Source organism: Plasmodium yoelii, assembly GCF_900002385.2.
Source record: "Plasmodium yoelii strain 17X genome assembly, chromosome: 9".
Classification (NCBI taxonomy): Eukaryota; Apicomplexa; class Aconoidasida; order Haemosporida; family Plasmodiidae; genus Plasmodium; species Plasmodium yoelii.
The window spans coordinates 1758957-1779481 of record NC_036181.2 but is presented as its reverse complement, the minus strand read 5'-3'; the positions used below and the strand labels follow the sequence as shown (position 1 = coordinate 1779481).

Genomic DNA, 20525 nt, shown 5'->3' with positions numbered 1-20525 from the left:
CAAAATGGAAACCAAACTGGCAAACAAATGGCAACGCTCTTCTCTGGTGTAGAATCTCATATTTATTAATTCCTTTTTTATATCATATATTACTAAAATATAAATAGTTAAACATGTTTTTAATATATCCACGAAATTATTTTTATCAAATATCCTATTATTTATATATTCATATCCATGCATTAATAAATATCCACATAATTTGGATGTACATGATATTTCCTCCCTTTTAAAGAGTTGAATATAAAAAAAGGAAAAGCCAAAAAAAAAAAAAAAAAAAAAAATATACGTCATTATATAGTAAGAGTTAAAATGCCAGTCATTATATAGTAAGAGTTAAAATGCCAGTCTATTATATAATCAAAATTAAATTTGTTTAAAATGACATAACATGTTTGTATATATAAAGACACGGATTGTTAAAAAACGGAAACGAAATAAAAAAAAAAATATTTAAAGTGATTAAGAGATTGCATTTCGAATAGTAAAATGTTAAAAGGAAAATTATTATAATGAATAAAAACTATTTGCAAAATAAAAAAATAAATTATGAATAAAAAATATTTGCAAAATAAAGGAAATATGTCTAACTGGATTCCCAGATATACCATAAAAATAAGTGATTATAAAATATGTAAAAATATTTTCTAAAAAAAAAAAAAAAAAGAAATCCGAAGATAGCTTTCTCAGTATACATAAATACGACATCCACAACATTAAATCTTCAATTCAAAAAAAAATTATAAAAATAACGCTTAGTAGAAACTATCGTATTTATTAACATATTTTCATACGAATTACAAATATTTTGTAAACTATCATTCTATACAAATATATATTTCATCTTCAAATGATGGGAATATAAAAAAAATAAAATAGAATGATTCTGAATCACCAGCATTCTTTTTGTTCCCTATTTTTCTATGTGAAAATATGGTTACTCTTAATTAACATAGATGTGTATTATTGATTTTAAAGATGATTTAAAACAAATAGTAACCCCAATATATTAATGTGTATATACATTTGAATGGTTCTATAAAAATTTAAGCATTCATTTATTCTATTTTATATAATCTTAAAAGTTACCAAAATGATTATTACCAAAATTATTAAAATAATAAAAAGATAACTAATACATCGAATACTTGTAGAATATCTATTTCTAGTAATTTCAATTTCACGACCAGACATCATAATATTATCATGAGTGGTAACCATTTGAGAATCTATATTATCAATAGTTTCACCTTGAATATTTACTTGATCAAATAACTCTTTATATAATTCTTGAATATTTATTATATCACCATGTAATTTTTTTATTTCTTTATTTTTTTGATTTAATATCTCATGTTCAATATCTGTAGTATTTATCGATACAAATTGTTTATCATTATAATATTCATTTTTTTCATTTTCTAAATATTCTTCATTATTTTGTAATAAATGTTCATTTATATCATTTTTATTATCTCCTGAAAATATATTATTTTTATATTTTTTATTATTATAATTTTTTTTTTTACTAAACCCAGTTTCTAAATTTTCATGTTCAAAATTTGGTCCGTTTTTATAAAATGTATCACTATCTTCATTTTCATAAAAATTATAATCATAAATATTAACATCTAATTTATCTCTATTTGAATCATAATTAAAATTAGATTTTCGCGAAAAGTTGTTATATCCATCATATTCTTCATTTCTATATCTCCTATTATTTTTATTAGACATATCATTTATTGCTGTTTTATTTATATAATTTTTTGATGCCTTTTGAAAATTATCAACTGCTTTCATATATGAGGCAGACAGCTTCTGCATAACTAGCTTTATACGAATCTGTTACAATTTTTATAAAACAATCAAGTATATTTCAAAACAAATAAATTAACAAACAAAATAAATGCTCTAAAATTGTATTATACAAATAGCCATGCACATACATACACTATATTTATCAAAAATTGTCTACAAAATATACCTTCTCATTTTGCGGAAGACTTTCTATATTTCTAGAGTACTTTTTCAATTTCTGTTGTATTTCTTCTATTTTTATTTTACCATTTTGCACCAATTCTTGCCTAAACGAAAAAAAAAATTCATACCTCATTATTTTTTCTATATCATTAATTATTAAATAAAAATGTTAACTAAATACATACACTCCATGGTATTATATTCATTGCAATTTTTAATTATATACAAATATATTGTATTATTTAAATATGCCATAATACTTTATATTGTAATATTACTCCTTATAGGAAGCAAGAGAATGCAACATATGTATGTATTATGTAGCCATAAAATAACATGTGTACTGATCGTTCATACGTTTTTCCCTTTTTATATACTTACACTTTCTCCGAGTTTTCTATAGAACACTCTTCATCACTATTCTGAAATGGATAATTAAAAAAAATTATAAAATATATTTTTCCACAAAAAAATAGATATATGCATATATTTTTTTCTAATACAATCTTTCAGCAATTTTAGCATAAAATGGAACTTTTAACATTTATGAAAATTATCACAAAAAAAATGAACAAAGCTACAAACGAACGAAGCTATGAACGAACTATATTTCTTACTATTCTTGAAATTTTGGAAGTATAAGATTGTATAACTCCTATTGCATTTTGAATTTCGTCATTAAATTCATAATTGTTGTAACCACTTCTCTGGGGCATTTGGTTACCAGTTTTTTTCCGCGTGTTGGAATATGACATGTTTTAAAAAAATGTCAGAATTTTTAAATCGGAAAAAGGAATTTGTTAGAAGAAAAATAAGCCAAACTATAATCAACCAAAGTAATAATAAATAAATATAGTTCCCAAAATTATCATAAAAAATAATACTTAAAAATAAAATATATAATAACAATAATAAAATTCTTATATAACAATAATTTGCAGATAATGCCGTATACCATAATATATATATAATATAGATATATGCATATAATATATATCTAGGAACATTTTTCGGGATGCAAATTATATAAAAAAAAACTATTTTCCATTTAAAATTTTTTATACATATAGGCAAAAAAAAATATAAAAAAATAAAAAAAATTCATTAGTACATTTATTTTTTGAAGAAAGGTCTTTGTAATTTATTTCTTCTTTTGTAGTTGCCATAATTCGATAGTACATATTGTTATACAAATTAGGCCTATTTATGGCCCATACTTGAATTTATTTAATTTTTTCATTATTATTTTCAATATTCTTAGTTATCAATAATATAGTATAAATTTTAAGCGACCAAATTTTGGCATATGTAAAGGAAAAAGAAAAAATAAATTATAAAAAAATAAATTATAAAAAAATAATGTTTATAAAATTTTAAGCTAATTTGACAATTTAAAAAACATGGGCAAAAATTTGAAAAATTGTTTAAATATATAGAGATTTGTATATATCAAATATCTGCATGATTGTGTATAAATATGTAACATAAACATTCCTATCCACATAATCAGAGAATATTCATACAATCACATGCAAAATAATACTTAAAATTTCATATATTTATCAGAACTTAGAATATCGAACAAAAAAAATATATATATATATATATAATTATTATTATATAATAAAAATATACAGCTATAATGTAGTAAAAAATATATACTAGTAAAATATTAGCAACAATAAAATATATTAACATGTCACAAATTAATGATACAATAAGTTAAAAGACAATCTATTTTTTCTTGCATATTAATAAAACAAAAATTAAAAAAAAAAAATGTACATATATATATTAGCTTTATTTATACTGTAAGCTTATAATGTGAAAAATTAATATTGCATGGTCATAAAAAAAAAAAAAATAGCTAATATTTTCCAAATTAACCTCTCCTTCTTTCCTTACTATTGGAAGATTTTACATTCTATAGAAAATAAAACGCACACACATATATGTATTTTATTTATGTAAAATATATACAATAAAGGATGTACATACATATACATACATATCTAGCTTATTGCTTTCTTACCTTTTTATTTAATTCCATGATAGCATCGACAATCAGTCGACACCTATATTCAATATTTTCCAGTGGGGTAGTTGCATACTTGAAAAAATTGTAGGTCTCAGCCCAATAATATGGTGTCTACATAAAAAAAATACAAACAAATGTGTCTCACACATAAAATAAAATATAAAAATTTCGCATTGTTTTTTCGCATTTTTTTTCGCAACTAACCAAAATATGAATACTCTTTGTTTGAACCACACCCTCCTGATACAATAGCCATAGCAATATTTTATTTTCTCTTTCGAAATAAAGAATCTCTTCTTCAGATACCTTCTCGGGCACATCATTTGTTCCCCCAGTTGTATTGACCGACTCGGGTTGAATATAAACATTTTCGTAACGAAAATTTGGAGGCAGTTCCAATTTGTCAATTGTGTCAACGCCATTAGAAAGTTGCTTTTCGACCTAAGATTGGTACATGTGAAAGAAATAAAACAAATAAATTATTTATATGCATGGTGAAATATAAACCTCCCAAAAAAAATGAGTCAAGAATAATAAAACAAATAAATTATTTATATGCACGATCAAATATAAACATGAAAAAAAAATGAATCAAGAATAATAAAACAAATAAATTATTTATATGCATGGTGAAATATAAACCTCCCCCAAAAAATGAGTCAAGAATAATAAAACAAATAAATTATTTATATGCACGATCAAATATAAACATGAAAAAAAAATTCAATCTTACATAATTTGCTATCATATCGTTTTCTTCCTGTATAATCTGTTTCTGTAAATCGGAGTTTCGAATTTTCTCAAACAATCTTATACCCTAAGGAACAAATAAACCATTCAAAAATATAATAAAAATAACAATATGACGAATTCATAAATGGAAGTATTCACGTACAATATGTGATAATAAAGCGACAAACATAAACTTACCCCTTTTACTTGATCATATTTCCTAAAGAAAACCTTCAAATAACTTTTTATATCTTCCATAGATTTTTTTGAATTGAGAAAATATTTCTCATATATATAATCAAGGTTATCACATCCATGAATTATTAAGGCACTCATTAATTTATTAAATTCAGCTTTATTCCATTTTGCAAATCCTTGTTTTAATAATTTCTGCTTCTCTATTTTTATTTCTTCAATATCAATAGTTGATATATCATCATTTATATCTTTTTTCACTTTTTTATTTTTATTTTTTTTATTATTATTATTAGCAGTTCCTACATCTCCATTAGAATTAGGAACTAAATTTTTTTTAATAAAATTTATCATATATTCATAACAATTTTTCACATTTTTTTCCCTAAATTTTATCATATTTAATTTTTTTTTCGTCTCTAGCAATTTAATAATTTTATTTTTATAAAATTCATTGTCCATATCTTTACTTCCACTATTTTTAGAATCATTGTTTCGGGTTTCACTACTTCCCACATTACTTTTACTATATATGTTTACAATACCATTAAACTCACCTGACTTTTTATAACCTTCATTTCCATCCTCATCAATATCCTTAGATACATCCTTCTCTTCAATACTATCACCAATATTAGAATCATTCAGAATATTTGGATTTATAAGATTAATCAGATTATATATATTTTTTGCATGATGTGTTAAAAATTCATGTATATTAATTATTTTTTCAAAATCTTCTTTTTCAGTTTGTGATTCAATAATTTCTTTAATTTTTTGTTGATTTATATGATAATTATTCCATTTTTCTTCAATTTTTTCTAATTCATCTAATTTTTCATTATTAAAAAATTGAAAATCATGACCTCCTCTTGCTTCTGCTTTCCATCCATAAAGTATTGCTTTTTTTTTATTCGTTTTTGTACATGCTGTATTCATAACTTTCCATTTACTTTTTCGTTCTCCTAAATCTAAAAATATCATATGTTTTTTATTATTTTTTAAAAATTTTTTAATAGTACTTGATTTATTTAATTTTTTTTTTTTTTTTTTTTTTTTTTTTTTCTTCTTTTTTAAATTTTCATCTACTATTCCATCTTCCCCAATCTGATTATCTAAATTATTTCCATCTCCACCTTCTGATTCATTTTCATCTTCTTCATCATCATCATCTTCATCGTCATCCTCATCACTTCCATCTTCATCACTTGAATTATCTGATTCTTCTTTTTCCAAATTGTTATACATATTTAATCCACCATCCAAAGATATATTAGTTAAATCAAAAATATTTTCAAGATTTTTTAATTTTTTTTCAATCTCAATAGTTCTTTTTTCAGCATCAGCTAAAATTATATCAATATCTTCATCAGAAATTGAAGATATATCTTGTGTTTTGTAAACTTCTGGAGCTCCAAAATTTAATATATCATGTAATTCTTGTTTATTATTTTCTTTATTATTTAAATTTAATTTACCTTTTTGTATAATTAAAGAATCTAATTTTAATTTTTTTGCAGCTCTTTCAACTATCTTTTCTTCTACTGAATTTTGAGTAACAAATCTATAAACAATAACTCGTTTTTTTTGACCTATTCGATGTGCTCTATCCATTGCTTGTATATCCATTTGTGGATTATAATCTGAATCAAATAATATAACTATATCAGCCGTTGTTAAATTTATTCCAATACCTCCTGCTCTAGTTGATAATAAAAAAATAAAATATTTACTATTTGGTTCATTAAATTTATTAATTCTTATTTGTCTTTCATCTCCAACAGTTGAACCATCAATTCTTAAATATTCATATTTTTTCCATCTACAATAATCATCAATAATATCTAATAATCTTGTCATTTGGGAAAATAATAAAACTCTCGAATTTTCTTTTTTTAATCTAGGTAATAATTTATCTAATAATGACATTTTTCCAGATGTTTCAATAAGATGATTCCCTTCAATATATGGTGGTTCTTCTATTCCATCAAATAAATATGGATGATTACAACATTTCCTTAATTGCATCAAAATATTTAACATTTGATTTTTACTACCTGTCATAGCATTAATAACATCTATATTTTTACTCAATATATCTGAATATAATTTTTTTTGTAATTTTGACATACCAACAAATATATATATTTCTCTTTTAGGAGGCAAAGATTGTTCTACTTCTACTTTTAATCTCCTAAGCATAAATGGTTTCAATATTGTATGCAATTGTGTTATTATCTCACTCTGTTTATTATCATTAGTACTTATTTTTGATATATTAAATAAATTATCAAATTCTTCGGAATTATCAAATATTTTTGGCATTAAAAAATTTAATAATGACCATAATTCTTTTAAATTGTTATGTAAAGGTGTTCCTGTAATTAATAATCTATTTTCTGATTTTAAAAAACGCACAGATGAACTTAAAACACTTTTATCATTTTTGATTCTATGTGCTTCATCGATAACTAAAAAAAACCAATCTATATCATATAAAGCACTTTTATCTTTTATAACTATTTCATAAGTTGTTAATAATACATCATAATCTGAATGTAAAACTGTTTTATTCAATTCTTTTCGTTGTTCTTTACTTCCATAATATTTAAATGGTTTCATTTCACTACACCATTTTTTTATTTCTTCATACCAATTATCCAAAGTTGATCTTGGACATATTATTATATTTTTTCTTTTTATATTTTTATTAAATCTTAAATAACATAACAAACTTATTGTTTGTAATGTTTTTCCTAACCCCATCTCATCTGCTAAAATACCATTTATTTTATGTCTATACAATTGATATAACCAATTTAGACCTTCAATTTGATATGGTTTCATAGTTCCACTAATATTTTGAGGTTGTTTTATAATAAATGTATCATCATCATCATCTGCTTCTTTTAATAATACATAATCTTCTTCTTTTTCTGTCATTGCACATCTTCTATTTTTATCTTTTTTATTTTGTAAATTAATTTGGACTCTTTGCCCCGATAACTTTTCTGTATATCTTTTTGTCTCTGCTAATAATTGTTCTAATTTTTCTTGTAAATAATTTACTTTTTCCTCGCTCATTTCTTCGCTGATTTCGTTTTCACCTTTACCATTTTCATTTTCCACTTTTTCATTTTCATTTTCCCCATTTTCATTTTCATTTTCCCCATTTTCATTTTCATTTTCCCCATTTTCATTTTCCACTTTTTCCACTTTTTCATTTTCATTTATTTTTCTCCTTTTTAATTCGTTGCCATCTATTTCATTATAGCATTGCTTCTCTTTGTTTAACTCGAATTTTTCGTCATTGCTATTCCAATTATTAGACTCTAAAAAATTTATACTATTATTTATATTATTATTTTTATTTTCGTTATTCAAATTTTCTATGCTTACGTTTTTATCGTTCGAAGAAAATTCATTTTGACAATTATATGAGGCGACTCCATGTTCATCATTTATATTATTTTCATCATTTATATTATTTTTCACACAATTTAATCTCTCTCTTTCCTCATTTTCTTCCCCATCATTATTATTGCCTTTAAAATAATCTCTTACATTTCTAAACATTTTGGAGTATAGACACAAACAAATTTACACAAATTTACATAAATTTACATAAATTTACACAAATTTATATAAATTATCATAAGTATATTGTTAATAAACAAAGATTGTAAAAATCAATATGCACACACATTCATATAAATATTCTTATTTTTTAAATATATAAATATATATCCTTTTTTTATTATTCGTTATTTATAATTAATCAATTATTTTTTAATACTATTTTATTTTGTTGTTATTCTGTATGCTTATTTTTGAATTTAAAAATAATTATATTTTGGAAATTCAGGAAAATTTGCATACACAAATATGTACATATAAAAGCATATAATATATATATATAACATTCATACATACAAACAGTTTGGTTTTTCACATTTTTAATAATAAATATTTTCATATAAAAAAAAAGTTATTACAACAACCACATTGCTTTATTGATTTTATACATTTTTTATAAAATAAGCAAAATACTATATTTAATCTTTTTGTCCTTTTTTTTTTTTTTTAATTTCATATAAATTAAAAAAATAAAAAAGTTTAATATCAATCTTAAAACATAAAAACAAATTTATTTTATAATTCCAAAAATTTTACAACAGAAATACACATTTATATATGACTTATTCGATTTAATTTGAATCTTATAAATTGTGAAATAACAAGCTAAATAATTCGAGTACGTATATAATATTATTTTTTTTTTTATATTTTTTTTTTTTTTTTTTTTTTTTATGTCCCTAATTATAAATATATAATGTGCATATATATAATATACAAAAAAATGTATTTTCAATATATATGCATTTAAATGTAGTAAAAATATTTTATATATATATTTACAAATAACATTTGCATATATTTTTCACTGTTATAAAATATAAATTTATTTTATTTTTTATTTAATATAATATATTAAAATGTATGTATATTTTGTAATATCTACGTATTTTTTTTTTTAGTATTATATTTTCCCTTAATTTATCAAAACTAATAAATATGCATACAAATAATGTATTCATATACTATTTGCATATAAAATTCTGATATATAAATATATATATGCTTAAATATTTTTCTAAAAATATATTTTAAAAAAAACAAAAAGAATACGAAAATGGTACATATAAATTATACACATATAATAACCACATATTATATATTATATTATATTGTATTGTATTAATTATATATTTTTTTTTTAGTACATTTTTAAGAACATATATATAGAATAAGCTATGGTACTTGATATAAAAATTATGCATATTTTTACTCAACTATTTATTCACATAATTTTTTTAATATTTAAAAAAAATATATAACTATATACATATTATACATATTGTATACATTGTATATATATACGCACTTTCAAAAGGCCATAAACAAATTTAATATTTTTATAGAAAATAAAAAAACATTCATCCCCCCACTTTTTTTTGTGTTTTGTTTTTCATTTTTCCCATATATTAACCATTATTCATTTTAGGAAATATTTAAGAAAAAAAAACAAAAAAAACAAAAAAAAAACAAAAAAAAAACACTAATTTTATTTTTTATTTTTTATTTATTAAAAAAAAAAAATTATATAGAATAAAATATTAACTATTATATATATCCCTTTTTACATACAAAACAATATTAGTTTGTTCAAATAAAACCCATCCTATCTTATAATTTTTTTCGCTCATAAATATATACATGTACATATAATCTATCTAACATTTATATAATGTATCGATTTATCCACAAACAATTAACCAATATAAAAATATAATATGTTAATACTTCCCATATCTCTATGTGTATATAATTATTTATTTTATTCCATTTAAATATTTTTATCAAGTTGTATGTTTCTCTTTTTCGCTTCATTCTGTTCATTTCAAAATTGGGCAAAATATATTCATGCAAGGTTTCCCAAAATAAAAAAAAATAAAAAAAAATAAGAAAAAATAAGGAAAAAATGTAGAAAAAAATGTAGAAAAAAATGTAGGAAAAAATCGTCTCCCAAATGTGCCAATATACTTTATCTTATATACACACAAAAATTGCAAACTATTTTAAAATGAATAAATAAAATAACTGGTTTTTCATTTATTTATAAATATAACAAAATTTCATACTCTTTCCTATTCCTCGTAAAAATAAAGACATACAAAATTTAAATCATATTCATTTTATTCTCTAAAAAGGAACACAAAATAAATTATGTATATATAAATATATTTTATTTCATATCTATATTTATAATAACCAATAATCATAATTCCAATATTATTACTTTACATACACAATATCAGATCCTCATTTTTTTTTTTTTTTTTTTAAAAAATAACTTATAAAAATATTTTGATTTAAATAATTCATTTTGTTTTTTTACTAAATTTACGAATTAATTTGAAAAAATAAAAATAAATCAACACTTTTTTAAAATATACGAATTAATCTCCAAATGTGGAAGTCATATCAAGTATATAGATACACAAAAAAATAACAAATTTCACAAGTATGCCATGCATATATATGTAATATATATACATACATACTACATATGCAATATACGTAATATACTATGTGGATGTGCACACTGTTTCCATATTGTGTCAATTCTTCCCACCATTTCGTGAATCATCATTTAAAAAATTATTATAATATTGCATATAATACTTTTTATATTCATTGTTCATATTTTCTGACCCCATTTTAATATAATTCAAGGTAATGTTTTTATTTGTTGCTATATCAATAATTTGAAAAAAATATTTTCTAGATATAGGATCTGTTTTCAAATTAAATAAACGAAATATTTTATTTAACAACAAACCAATTTGATTAACAGATAAACCATAATTAATCATGCTATTATATATTTTAAAATATTTAAAAAAAAAAAAATAATTTTTTATTAATGATTCTTTATTTTCATATCTTAATTTTTCTAATAAAATAGATTCTTGGATTATTTCAGATATTATTATTAAAAGACATGTTTCCCAAAATTTTATATCATTCCATAAAACATGTTCATATAAAAATCGATATAAATAAACTTTCTGTTTTTCATCAGTTTTTTTCACAGATTCTGTTTCTACATTCATTTTAACTCTCTCACGCATTTCAATTCCTGTTTCATTTTTATTCTCTTCAAATATATTTATCATATTTTTACAATCCTTATTTTTTACTTCATCTTCTTTTTTAATATTATTTTCATCTATATCACTATCCAAATTTATTTTTATATTTTCAAAAGTAGAATCATTTTTATCATTACTATGACTTATTTTATTACTTTTTTCAAATGTATATTTTTTCAGTAAAATGTTAATATTTATATTTTCATTTACATCTACTTCAAGATATAAATTTTCAGATGCTACTAAAATATACATTGCTGACCAATAATCGAAATATTCATTACATGCATCTAAAAATAATAAAATAACTTTTGTAAATATAACCATCGATTTTCTGTTGCTAACTTTCTTCTCCTTCACACCCTTTTCTGAACCAGCTATTCCTGAACCAGCTATTCCTGAACCAGTTATTCCTGAACCAGCTATTCCTGAATCACCTCTTTCTGAACCACCTCTTTCTGAACCACCTCTTTCTGAACCACCTATTTCTGAACCACCTCTTTCTGAACCACCTATTTCTGGGCCACCCTCTTTAATGAACCGCATCAGACATTCGCAAAATATAAGTCGATTGTTGTATGAATTAAAAAATGGGCCAATATTAAACTCAGATAATACATCAAAATTAGATGCAAAAATATTCTTCAAATAAAAAATAAAAAACAATCTTATATTTTTTAAGGAGTTAGAACTATTTGTTAAATCATAATTAGAATTACATAAATAATCGTCATCATATTTATTATTATTTCTCATAGAATCTCCATTTTTATTACTCAACTGAAATATTTTTTTTATATTTAAATAATTGGCTTCTTTTTCCATATCAATGTCACTATTAGTTTCATGATTCATTTTGCTATTTTGTATATCTCTCTCCTCACCACTCATCTTTTGATCTTCCCCACCACTCATCTTTTGATCTTCCCCACCACTCATCTTTTGATTTTCCCCACCACTCATCTTTTGATCTTCCCCACCACTCATCTTTTGATCTTCCCCACCACTCATCTTTTGATCTTCCCCACCACTCATCTTTTGATCTTCCCCACCACTCATCTTTTGATCTTCCTCACCACTCATCTTTTGATCTTCCCCACCACTCATCTTTTGATCTTCCTCATCGCTTATCTCTTTATTTTCTTCACCACTCATCTCTTGACTAGCTTTACGATTTTCTTGACTGACCTTTTCTGCCAATTCATCACCTTTTCTATTTTTCTTAAAAAATATTATATCATTAAATATACCAGTTGAAATAACACTCGAACTATTTTCATGTTCTTCTTTAAATTTATCAGAATATGCATTATCTGAATCATAAGATTTTCCAGATCCAAGCACAGTACATCCATCTTCTATAACCCACTTTTTATATGTATTCACATTAAAAAAAGATAATAAAATATTACTATATTTATTTTTAGAAGATATATTAGAAGTATTATCATCTATATCATTATATGATAAACTTGTTTTATAATCTTTTCGAGAAAAATGATTTATTTCATCTACGAAATCTATTAACATTGGCCATGAAACAACGTTATTATAAAAAATTAATTGTTCATTTTGTTTTTTATTTAAATTTTTTTTTTTTAAACAATATTCTTCAATCTCTTTATATGGATCAATATCTTTAAAAATGTCAATACAAAGATTAACATCATATTGTACATTTCTAATATATGACATTAAAAAAATTAAATATTTCATAACATTATCTTTTAAACATGCAATACGTTTATAATCCATAGATTCAAGAGAATATAAAATATTTTTTAATCTTTTTTCTTTTTTTTCTTGTATATTATTAATATTATTAATTGCATGTTTATATTCTTCTTCTCTTTTTTTAGCTATTAAATATTGTTTGATACAATTATTTGATAATTCAATTCTTTTTATAGGATCATAATAAAAACTATTATGAAAAATGTTTATAGAATTAATTAATGATCCATATGAATATGCACATCTTTCTATATATTTTAAGCTTTCATTTTTTGCTTCTTCATCTATTTTATTATTTTCAATACCATCTAATTTTATATAATTAAATACATTTTTATGATTTGTTAATGTTGAATTTAATGTATTATTTATTATTTCGATCTCTACATAATTAACAAATTCTTTTATTTGATCACATCTTCTTTCTATGTTTTTTTTTATTCCAATGATTCCATTTTTTATACCACTAGATTCATTATCAAACTCTTTAAATATATTACACAAATTACTTAAATTATGTTCATATTCTTTTTCAATTCTTATCATTTCCTGAAATAATTTTTTCAAATTCTCAAAACATCTACGCCCCTCGTCTACTCGATCCAGTGCCTTTACCCAATCGTCCATGCTACAAAAAATAAAAAATAAAAAATAAAAAATAAAAAAATAAAAAAATAAACTGACAAAATGAAATGCCAAAATAAACTGACAAAATGAAATGCAAAATGAATGCCAAAATGAAATACAAAATGAGTAACGTACAATGCCTTTTCAAAGTTGTTTAATTTAGGCTCTTGAAAATCAGCATTATCTTCCTTTTTTGATTCTCCCATTTTTCTACATTTGACCAAGTTCGATAAAACAATAATATTCAATATTTATATAAACTAGCCAAAGAAAATAAGATATCCCCAAATCTATAAATTATATTTTGTCTTTAAATCAACTACACAAAAAATGTTCAAAAAAAATACATTATAAATATTTAAGTATAGTAGCTATATATTTAGCACTTTAAAAATAATGCAAAAATAAACATGTTCAACATGTTCAGTGCAGTCTTTATCATTTCCTCTAGTCAATGCATAACCCAATTATGTAGTTAAATATTTATATATACATATACATATATACACGTTTGCACAAATTTATATCCTTTTTTACATTTCTTAAAAAAATATTCCTTGTTAACCTTCAAGGAATACATGAAACTAAATCAACAGTTTGACGTTTTTCAAAATATATCCATTGAAATAGGGTTGTAAAAAAAAAAAAAAAAAAAAAAAAAAATATTTTATAAATAAATCAAGGTTCTTAAATTATTTCCTAGAATCGTAATAATTTCAAAATGGAAAAAAATATCATAAATTTTTTTTATTTTTCCAACAAAGATAATGTTATATCTAATATATAAAATACCTAACAATCATTTATCACTATAACTTAACATTTTTTTTTAACGAAATTTATTTTTTCATAATTTACATATATTTTTTATTATCCATATTTTATATTACAAAAATATAAATTCAATTTGTTTTATTCATTTTCCATTATTAGTTTTTATATATAACTTTATATTTTTTTATATTTATATAATACCAAATGTGTAAATTTTATAAAATAAGTTTAGCCTATTTAAAAAACACAAGTGTAGAATAACCAAATAAAATTATTATTCTTCTACGAACCTAAACAAAACCTTTCTATCAATTTTCTCTTATTCCCCCCCAAAAAAAAAATACGATTTTTATAAAATATCATACCCATGGTTTATTTTTTATGGAAAATATTTCCATACATACATTTATTTTAATATATAATTATTTATGTGCATATAATAACCCTATTTAAAATACAAGCGCCACATAATTATTTTATATTATATACATATTTCTTTCTTTCTTTCTTTCTTTTTTTTTTTTTTTTTTTTTATTAATACATAATTTTTTTTTTATTTCACTTATATTTTTTATTGATCTTATGCCCTTTTTTTTATTATATTATTTTTTCACATATATAAATAATAACAATAACAATAGTAATAGCAATAGTAATAGTTATATGCATACATACCGAATGACCATAATATACCATTTTTAAAGAATACATTTTTACATAATTATTTGTTATACCTATTTTTTTTATTTAAAAATTACGATATAAAAGTTCACCCTTCATGCTCTATGCCATTTTTTATGTATGATCAAATAACCATATATACGCATTGATGCTATTTTTTTTAATTTAAGTTATTACATTTGCTATCGATTTTTAATACTTTGTTTTTCCAATCTTAAAACATATTCTATTTTATGAATGGAAAAAAAATACTTATCAAACGATAGCTTATAATAGAACAACAAAATACAGACCAAATATAATTCAAACATATAAAACTGAAAAAAAAAAAAAAAAAAAAAAAAAACTAGCCAAATTTTTGTAAAAATGGCCAAGCTATATCTTCTTTTTTTATTTGCTATCCATTTATGTAGCTCTTTTATTAGATCATCAATATTAGAATCAATCAAACATAATCTTCAAATTGTTAATAATCAAAATTTTAACACAGTAATAAATAAATTCAGAAATGAAAAAGTTTTTTTTATATTATTTTTTAAAAATTCAAATAAAGATATAAAAAATGTTATAAAAAATTATGACCATGTTGCAGAAAAATTTAAAGGAATAATAACATTGTGTGCAATAGACTGTGATTCAAATTCTCGATTATGTGAAGATGAATTATCCTTATATGTACCAGAATATAAAAGTAGCAATACACATCATCTTTTAGTATATCCAATAAATCCAATGCCTAAATTTGAATTTAAAGATGAAATAAATGAAGCAAATGTAAAAAAATATACTTATCTTATACCATCAAAAATTGATATAATTAAAGAAACCAAAGATTATAATATTTTTCTTTCAAAACATGAAAATATGCCCAAAGTTTTAATTTTCAGTAATAAAAAAAAACCTAATTATGTTCTTAATGCTTTGAGTAATAGTTTTAATAAAAAATTATTGTTTTGTTATATTAATAATGAACTTGATGAATTAGTCAAAAAATATAACATTAAAACATTTCCATCTATAATTATGTTAAAAAAAAATAAAGTAGTAGATACATATAAAGGAAAAAACAATTTTATAAATATGTTTGATTGGTTAAATATACATTCAGAAACTTTTGTTATGGGTGGTGGATTTGATATATCACCAGGAAAAACTAACTATAAACCATGGAAATTTGAAGCCGTACCAAAATTTACAAAACTATCACATGGTGATATATGTTTTAAACAAACAGACAAAGGTTTGTGTGTTATATATTTGAAAGAAGGAGACAAATTAGATAAATCTGAAGAAGAAATGCTCATTACCTTAAAAGAAAAATTCAAACCACAGATGAGTGGACGGTACTAATACTAACCAATCTTTAGATATAATCCACACTTATATATTTAACTAAATATAATTCATTCATTTTCATTCATTTTCATTTTTTTCATTTTTTTCATTTTTTTCATTTATTTTCATTTTTTTCTCCTTTTCTCGCAGCGGTGTAAATTTCCGATATATGTGGATTGATATAGCTACTGAAACAAACTTTCGATCACTTTTCGAATTAAAAAAATATCCATCTGTTGTTGTTTTTAATCCACATAAAAGAATTAGATATGCAAAAATCAATGATGATTTAATAGCTACAAAAGAACATATAGAAAAATTATTAGAAAAAATATCAGGAGGTGATGCTAAATTTACTATGTTAAAAGGACAAACACTACCTGAATTTGTTCTCAATGAAAATGAGGATACTTCACCTGGAAAAGACGAATTATAAAATAGCTAGCTAGCTAGCCAACTTTTTTTTTTTTATAACACACACATGTGTGTGTACACAAAGTACATATTACATATATATATATATATATATATCCCATTTATGTAATTTATAAGTTTCCAATTTTATATGTATATTTATGTACATATTATTGCACCATTCAACAACCTTTCACCGTAAATTATGAATATAATCACCTTTGTGTCTTTTCTCAATAATTTTTTTTTCATATTTATATTCTTATTTTTAATGACTTGTTCATATTTTTATGTTATATACTTTAAAAAGATTACGTTGGGTATTTTTACGAAAGATAAACCACCTATACTACTTCAATTAACTAATAACTTCAAAAATTCCATTAATGTACCAATCTAATTAAATAATATAATTTATTCAATATAGCCCTAAAGTTTTTCTATATTATTTATCTTTTTATTTTATTCACGATACTAATGAAATTAGTAAAGCTTTTATTGCATAAATTCAAAGAAACGACAGAAAAATAAAAGGTCACAAACATTTAGGATATATAAAATGATGTTAAAAAAAATTAACACACAAAAACAAAAAAAAATATTGAAAAATCCTAAATAAACACAGCTATATTGAAAAATCCTAAATAAACACAGCTATATTGAAAAATCCTAAATAAACATAGCTATATTGAAAAATCCTAAATAAACATAGCTATATTGAAAATAGTATAATAACCAAAAAAAAAAAAAAAAAAATAATTCAATTATGAAAAACAAATATCGTTTTCTATATCAAAAATATAAGTATATTAAAATAAATTTCTATTTAAATGTATTAAATGGTGTGTATTGTTCCTAACCTTTGTTTATTGTTTCATAACATAATCTTGAACATCCCAACATTTAACAGTCTGATCCCAAGAAGTTGATAAAATAAAATTGTTAGTCCATTCCATTGATGAAACTCGACTTTTATGATTTAACATAGATAAATTGGGGTATGTTATTTTTATTTTTTTTTGATTATTATTAAATCCATAAACTTGATTTGAAAAAAAATCAGAATTAAAAATATTATTATTTGTCTTTATAGATGAAATCATACTATTTCTATTATTATCATATAATACATTTAGATAATTTTTTTCTACCATTTTGTTATTTGTATTAAAAATATTACTTTTGTATATAATAGTTGGATTAATAGATGAACCGCTATTTAATTTATTTTCAGATTTTATATTTTTTTTTCCTGATTTTATATTACTATTACTATTACTATTTGTTTCCTCGGTTTTATTTTCACTTTTTAAATTTCGATTTCTTGATAATTTATTAAAACCATCTGGTTTGTTTTTTACAGAATTAAATAATTCATGTTTTGAAATAACAGGCACATATTGATCACTATTTATTTTTACATCTGATCCTATTCCCTTTTTATTCATTTTTTCATTTCCTATAATTTTATTAGTACTTATATTATAGTTACTACTTTTATTCATCAATTTTATTGACTCTGATATTTTCTTATTATCATCTTCAGATATAATACAACTTGAACCCTTATTAGACACTTTTATTTTATTTAATTCTAAAAAATTTTTACTAGGTTTTCGAATTTTAGATGCATCGCTTTTTACACTTAATATTCTATTAGTATTATCCAAAACAGATGCACTACAACTTAATGAAGCAGCATATTTATTTGTATAAGAAAAGCTTTTATTACATTTCCACAATTTTATACATCCATTATCTGAAGAAGAACAAAAAAAATTCACATATTTTTTAGAAAATGCTAAAGAACGTATAGGTGATGTATGCCCAACATATATTTCAACAGGATTATTTTTTTCAAGACATCTAATATCAAATTTTTTTATCAAACAATCTGATCCTCCTGTATATATATAGTTATTACAATTATATATAGTATTAATTGAATATTTTGAATGTAAATTTTCATTTATATATATAGGATTATTTTGTTGCCTAGAATCTATAAATAATACTTTTCCTTTATATGTACTAAAAATATGAAATTTAAAATATTCATTATATGTACAAAAATTTTGACAATCTTCTTTTATTTCTTCATATTTATAAATATTTTTTTTACTATTTATATCTAATAAACATATACAACCATCTTTACTTCCATAACTTATTTTATCATCATCAAAATAATTAATACAAAATATAGATGCACAATTTGATGAATACACTTCTATATTTTTTTTTTCTCCTATATTTTTTTTTACATTCTTTTTTTCAATTCGCTCTTCTTCTATTTGTTTCATATTTATTAAATATATATTATCATTATCATTAGTAGTTCCTACACATAAATTTTTATCTTTAGAATTATAGCTAGAACATAATATTGAATTATACAAATTTATATTTTTAATTCTATTTTTATAATCTAAACTCCAAATACAAACTGTATTATCATGGGAAGTCGTAACAAATCTGTTTTTCTCAATTAAATGAATCCCTTCAACTGAGTTTGTATGTCCTTTAAAACTCCATACCGGTTTTACATTATATTCTAGCTTTTTGTCCTCAAATAAATTTTCATTATTTTTTATTTCGAACATATAGTCATCACTCGATACCCAATTCCTGATCCCCATTTTTTGTCCTTACTAACCAAAACAAAAAATGCTGGAAAATTCAGAAAAATGTTGGAAATATCGGAAAAAACCCAGTAAGATATACCTCTTTAGCTGCAAATATTTTCCCTGCCCAAATGAATCTATCTATATTATTCGACCCTAATTTAAAGGGAGAAATATATTAAACTATAATTTTGTAAAATATTAAATTTTATCTATAATATGTACATGCATATATTTGAAGGGATAAAAATTGCATATTTTATTTTTCTCTTTATAAATATATAAATTTTTATACTCTCATTTGTATACAATATTTAATTCATTTTATTCATATTTTTATTCCTCATTTTCAATTTATTTAATATAATAAAAAAAAATATATTTTTATATAATTTACGAAACTATATACTATACTTTTATTTATTTTCATGAATAAGACACACAAAAAAAAATAATATACACATATTTTTTTTCTCTCAATGTAGACATAAATATATAAGGACTTCCCTCGAATAATATTATACTCTCACATTTATATATTATTATAATTTATATTTTAAATTAAATAACTATTTGTGTGTATACATCTGGAATTATTTTTCTCCAATTTAGAAAATCTATCAAATATTTTTACTTCCTACATTTTTACTTCCTACATTTTTACTTCCTACA

The 20525-nt window shown here is 21.7% G+C and overlaps 5 protein-coding genes across 5 annotated transcripts; 1 reads left to right on the top strand and 4 right to left on the bottom strand.

The window, feature by feature from the left end:
* Nucleotides 1-1068: 1068 nt before the first annotated feature.
* Nucleotides 1069-2738, bottom strand: PY17X_0945300 (syntaxin, putative; the record flags this gene model as incomplete). Its single annotated transcript, XM_022956114.1, has 4 exons — nucleotides 1069-1845; nucleotides 1988-2087; nucleotides 2365-2405; nucleotides 2601-2738. 4 exons carry the CDS (start codon nucleotides 2736-2738, stop codon nucleotides 1069-1071), a joined length of 1056 nt encoding a protein of 351 aa, XP_022812294.1.
* Nucleotides 2739-3865: 1127 nt separating this feature from the next.
* PY17X_0945200 (uncharacterized protein) lies at nucleotides 3866-8524 on the bottom strand (the record flags this gene model as incomplete). The annotated part of the gene is made up of 5 exons (XM_725160.2): nucleotides 3866-3907; nucleotides 4016-4132; nucleotides 4226-4462; nucleotides 4755-4838; nucleotides 4952-8524. The coding sequence occupies 5 exons, from the start codon at nucleotides 8522-8524 to the stop codon at nucleotides 3866-3868; spliced, it is 4053 nt and encodes a 1350-aa protein (XP_730253.2).
* Nucleotides 8525-11130: 2606 nt separating this feature from the next.
* On the bottom strand, nucleotides 11131-14231 carry PY17X_0945100 (uncharacterized protein; the record flags this gene model as incomplete). The annotated part of the gene is made up of 2 exons (XM_718816.3): nucleotides 11131-14026; nucleotides 14161-14231. 2 exons carry the CDS (start codon nucleotides 14229-14231, stop codon nucleotides 11131-11133), a joined length of 2967 nt encoding a protein of 988 aa, XP_723909.3.
* A 1615-nt stretch (nucleotides 14232-15846) lies between these two features.
* PY17X_0945000 (thioredoxin-like mero protein, putative) lies at nucleotides 15847-17251 on the top strand (the record flags this gene model as incomplete). Its single annotated transcript, XM_718815.1, has 2 exons — nucleotides 15847-16823; nucleotides 16966-17251. The coding sequence occupies 2 exons, from the start codon at nucleotides 15847-15849 to the stop codon at nucleotides 17249-17251; spliced, it is 1263 nt and encodes a 420-aa protein (XP_723908.1).
* Nucleotides 17252-18095: 844 nt separating this feature from the next.
* On the bottom strand, nucleotides 18096-19868 carry PY17X_0944900 (WD repeat-containing protein, putative; the record flags this gene model as incomplete). Its single annotated transcript, XM_718814.2, has 1 exon — nucleotides 18096-19868. One exon carries the CDS (start codon nucleotides 19866-19868, stop codon nucleotides 18096-18098), a length of 1773 nt encoding a protein of 590 aa, XP_723907.2.
* Nucleotides 19869-20525: the final 657 nt, after the last annotated feature.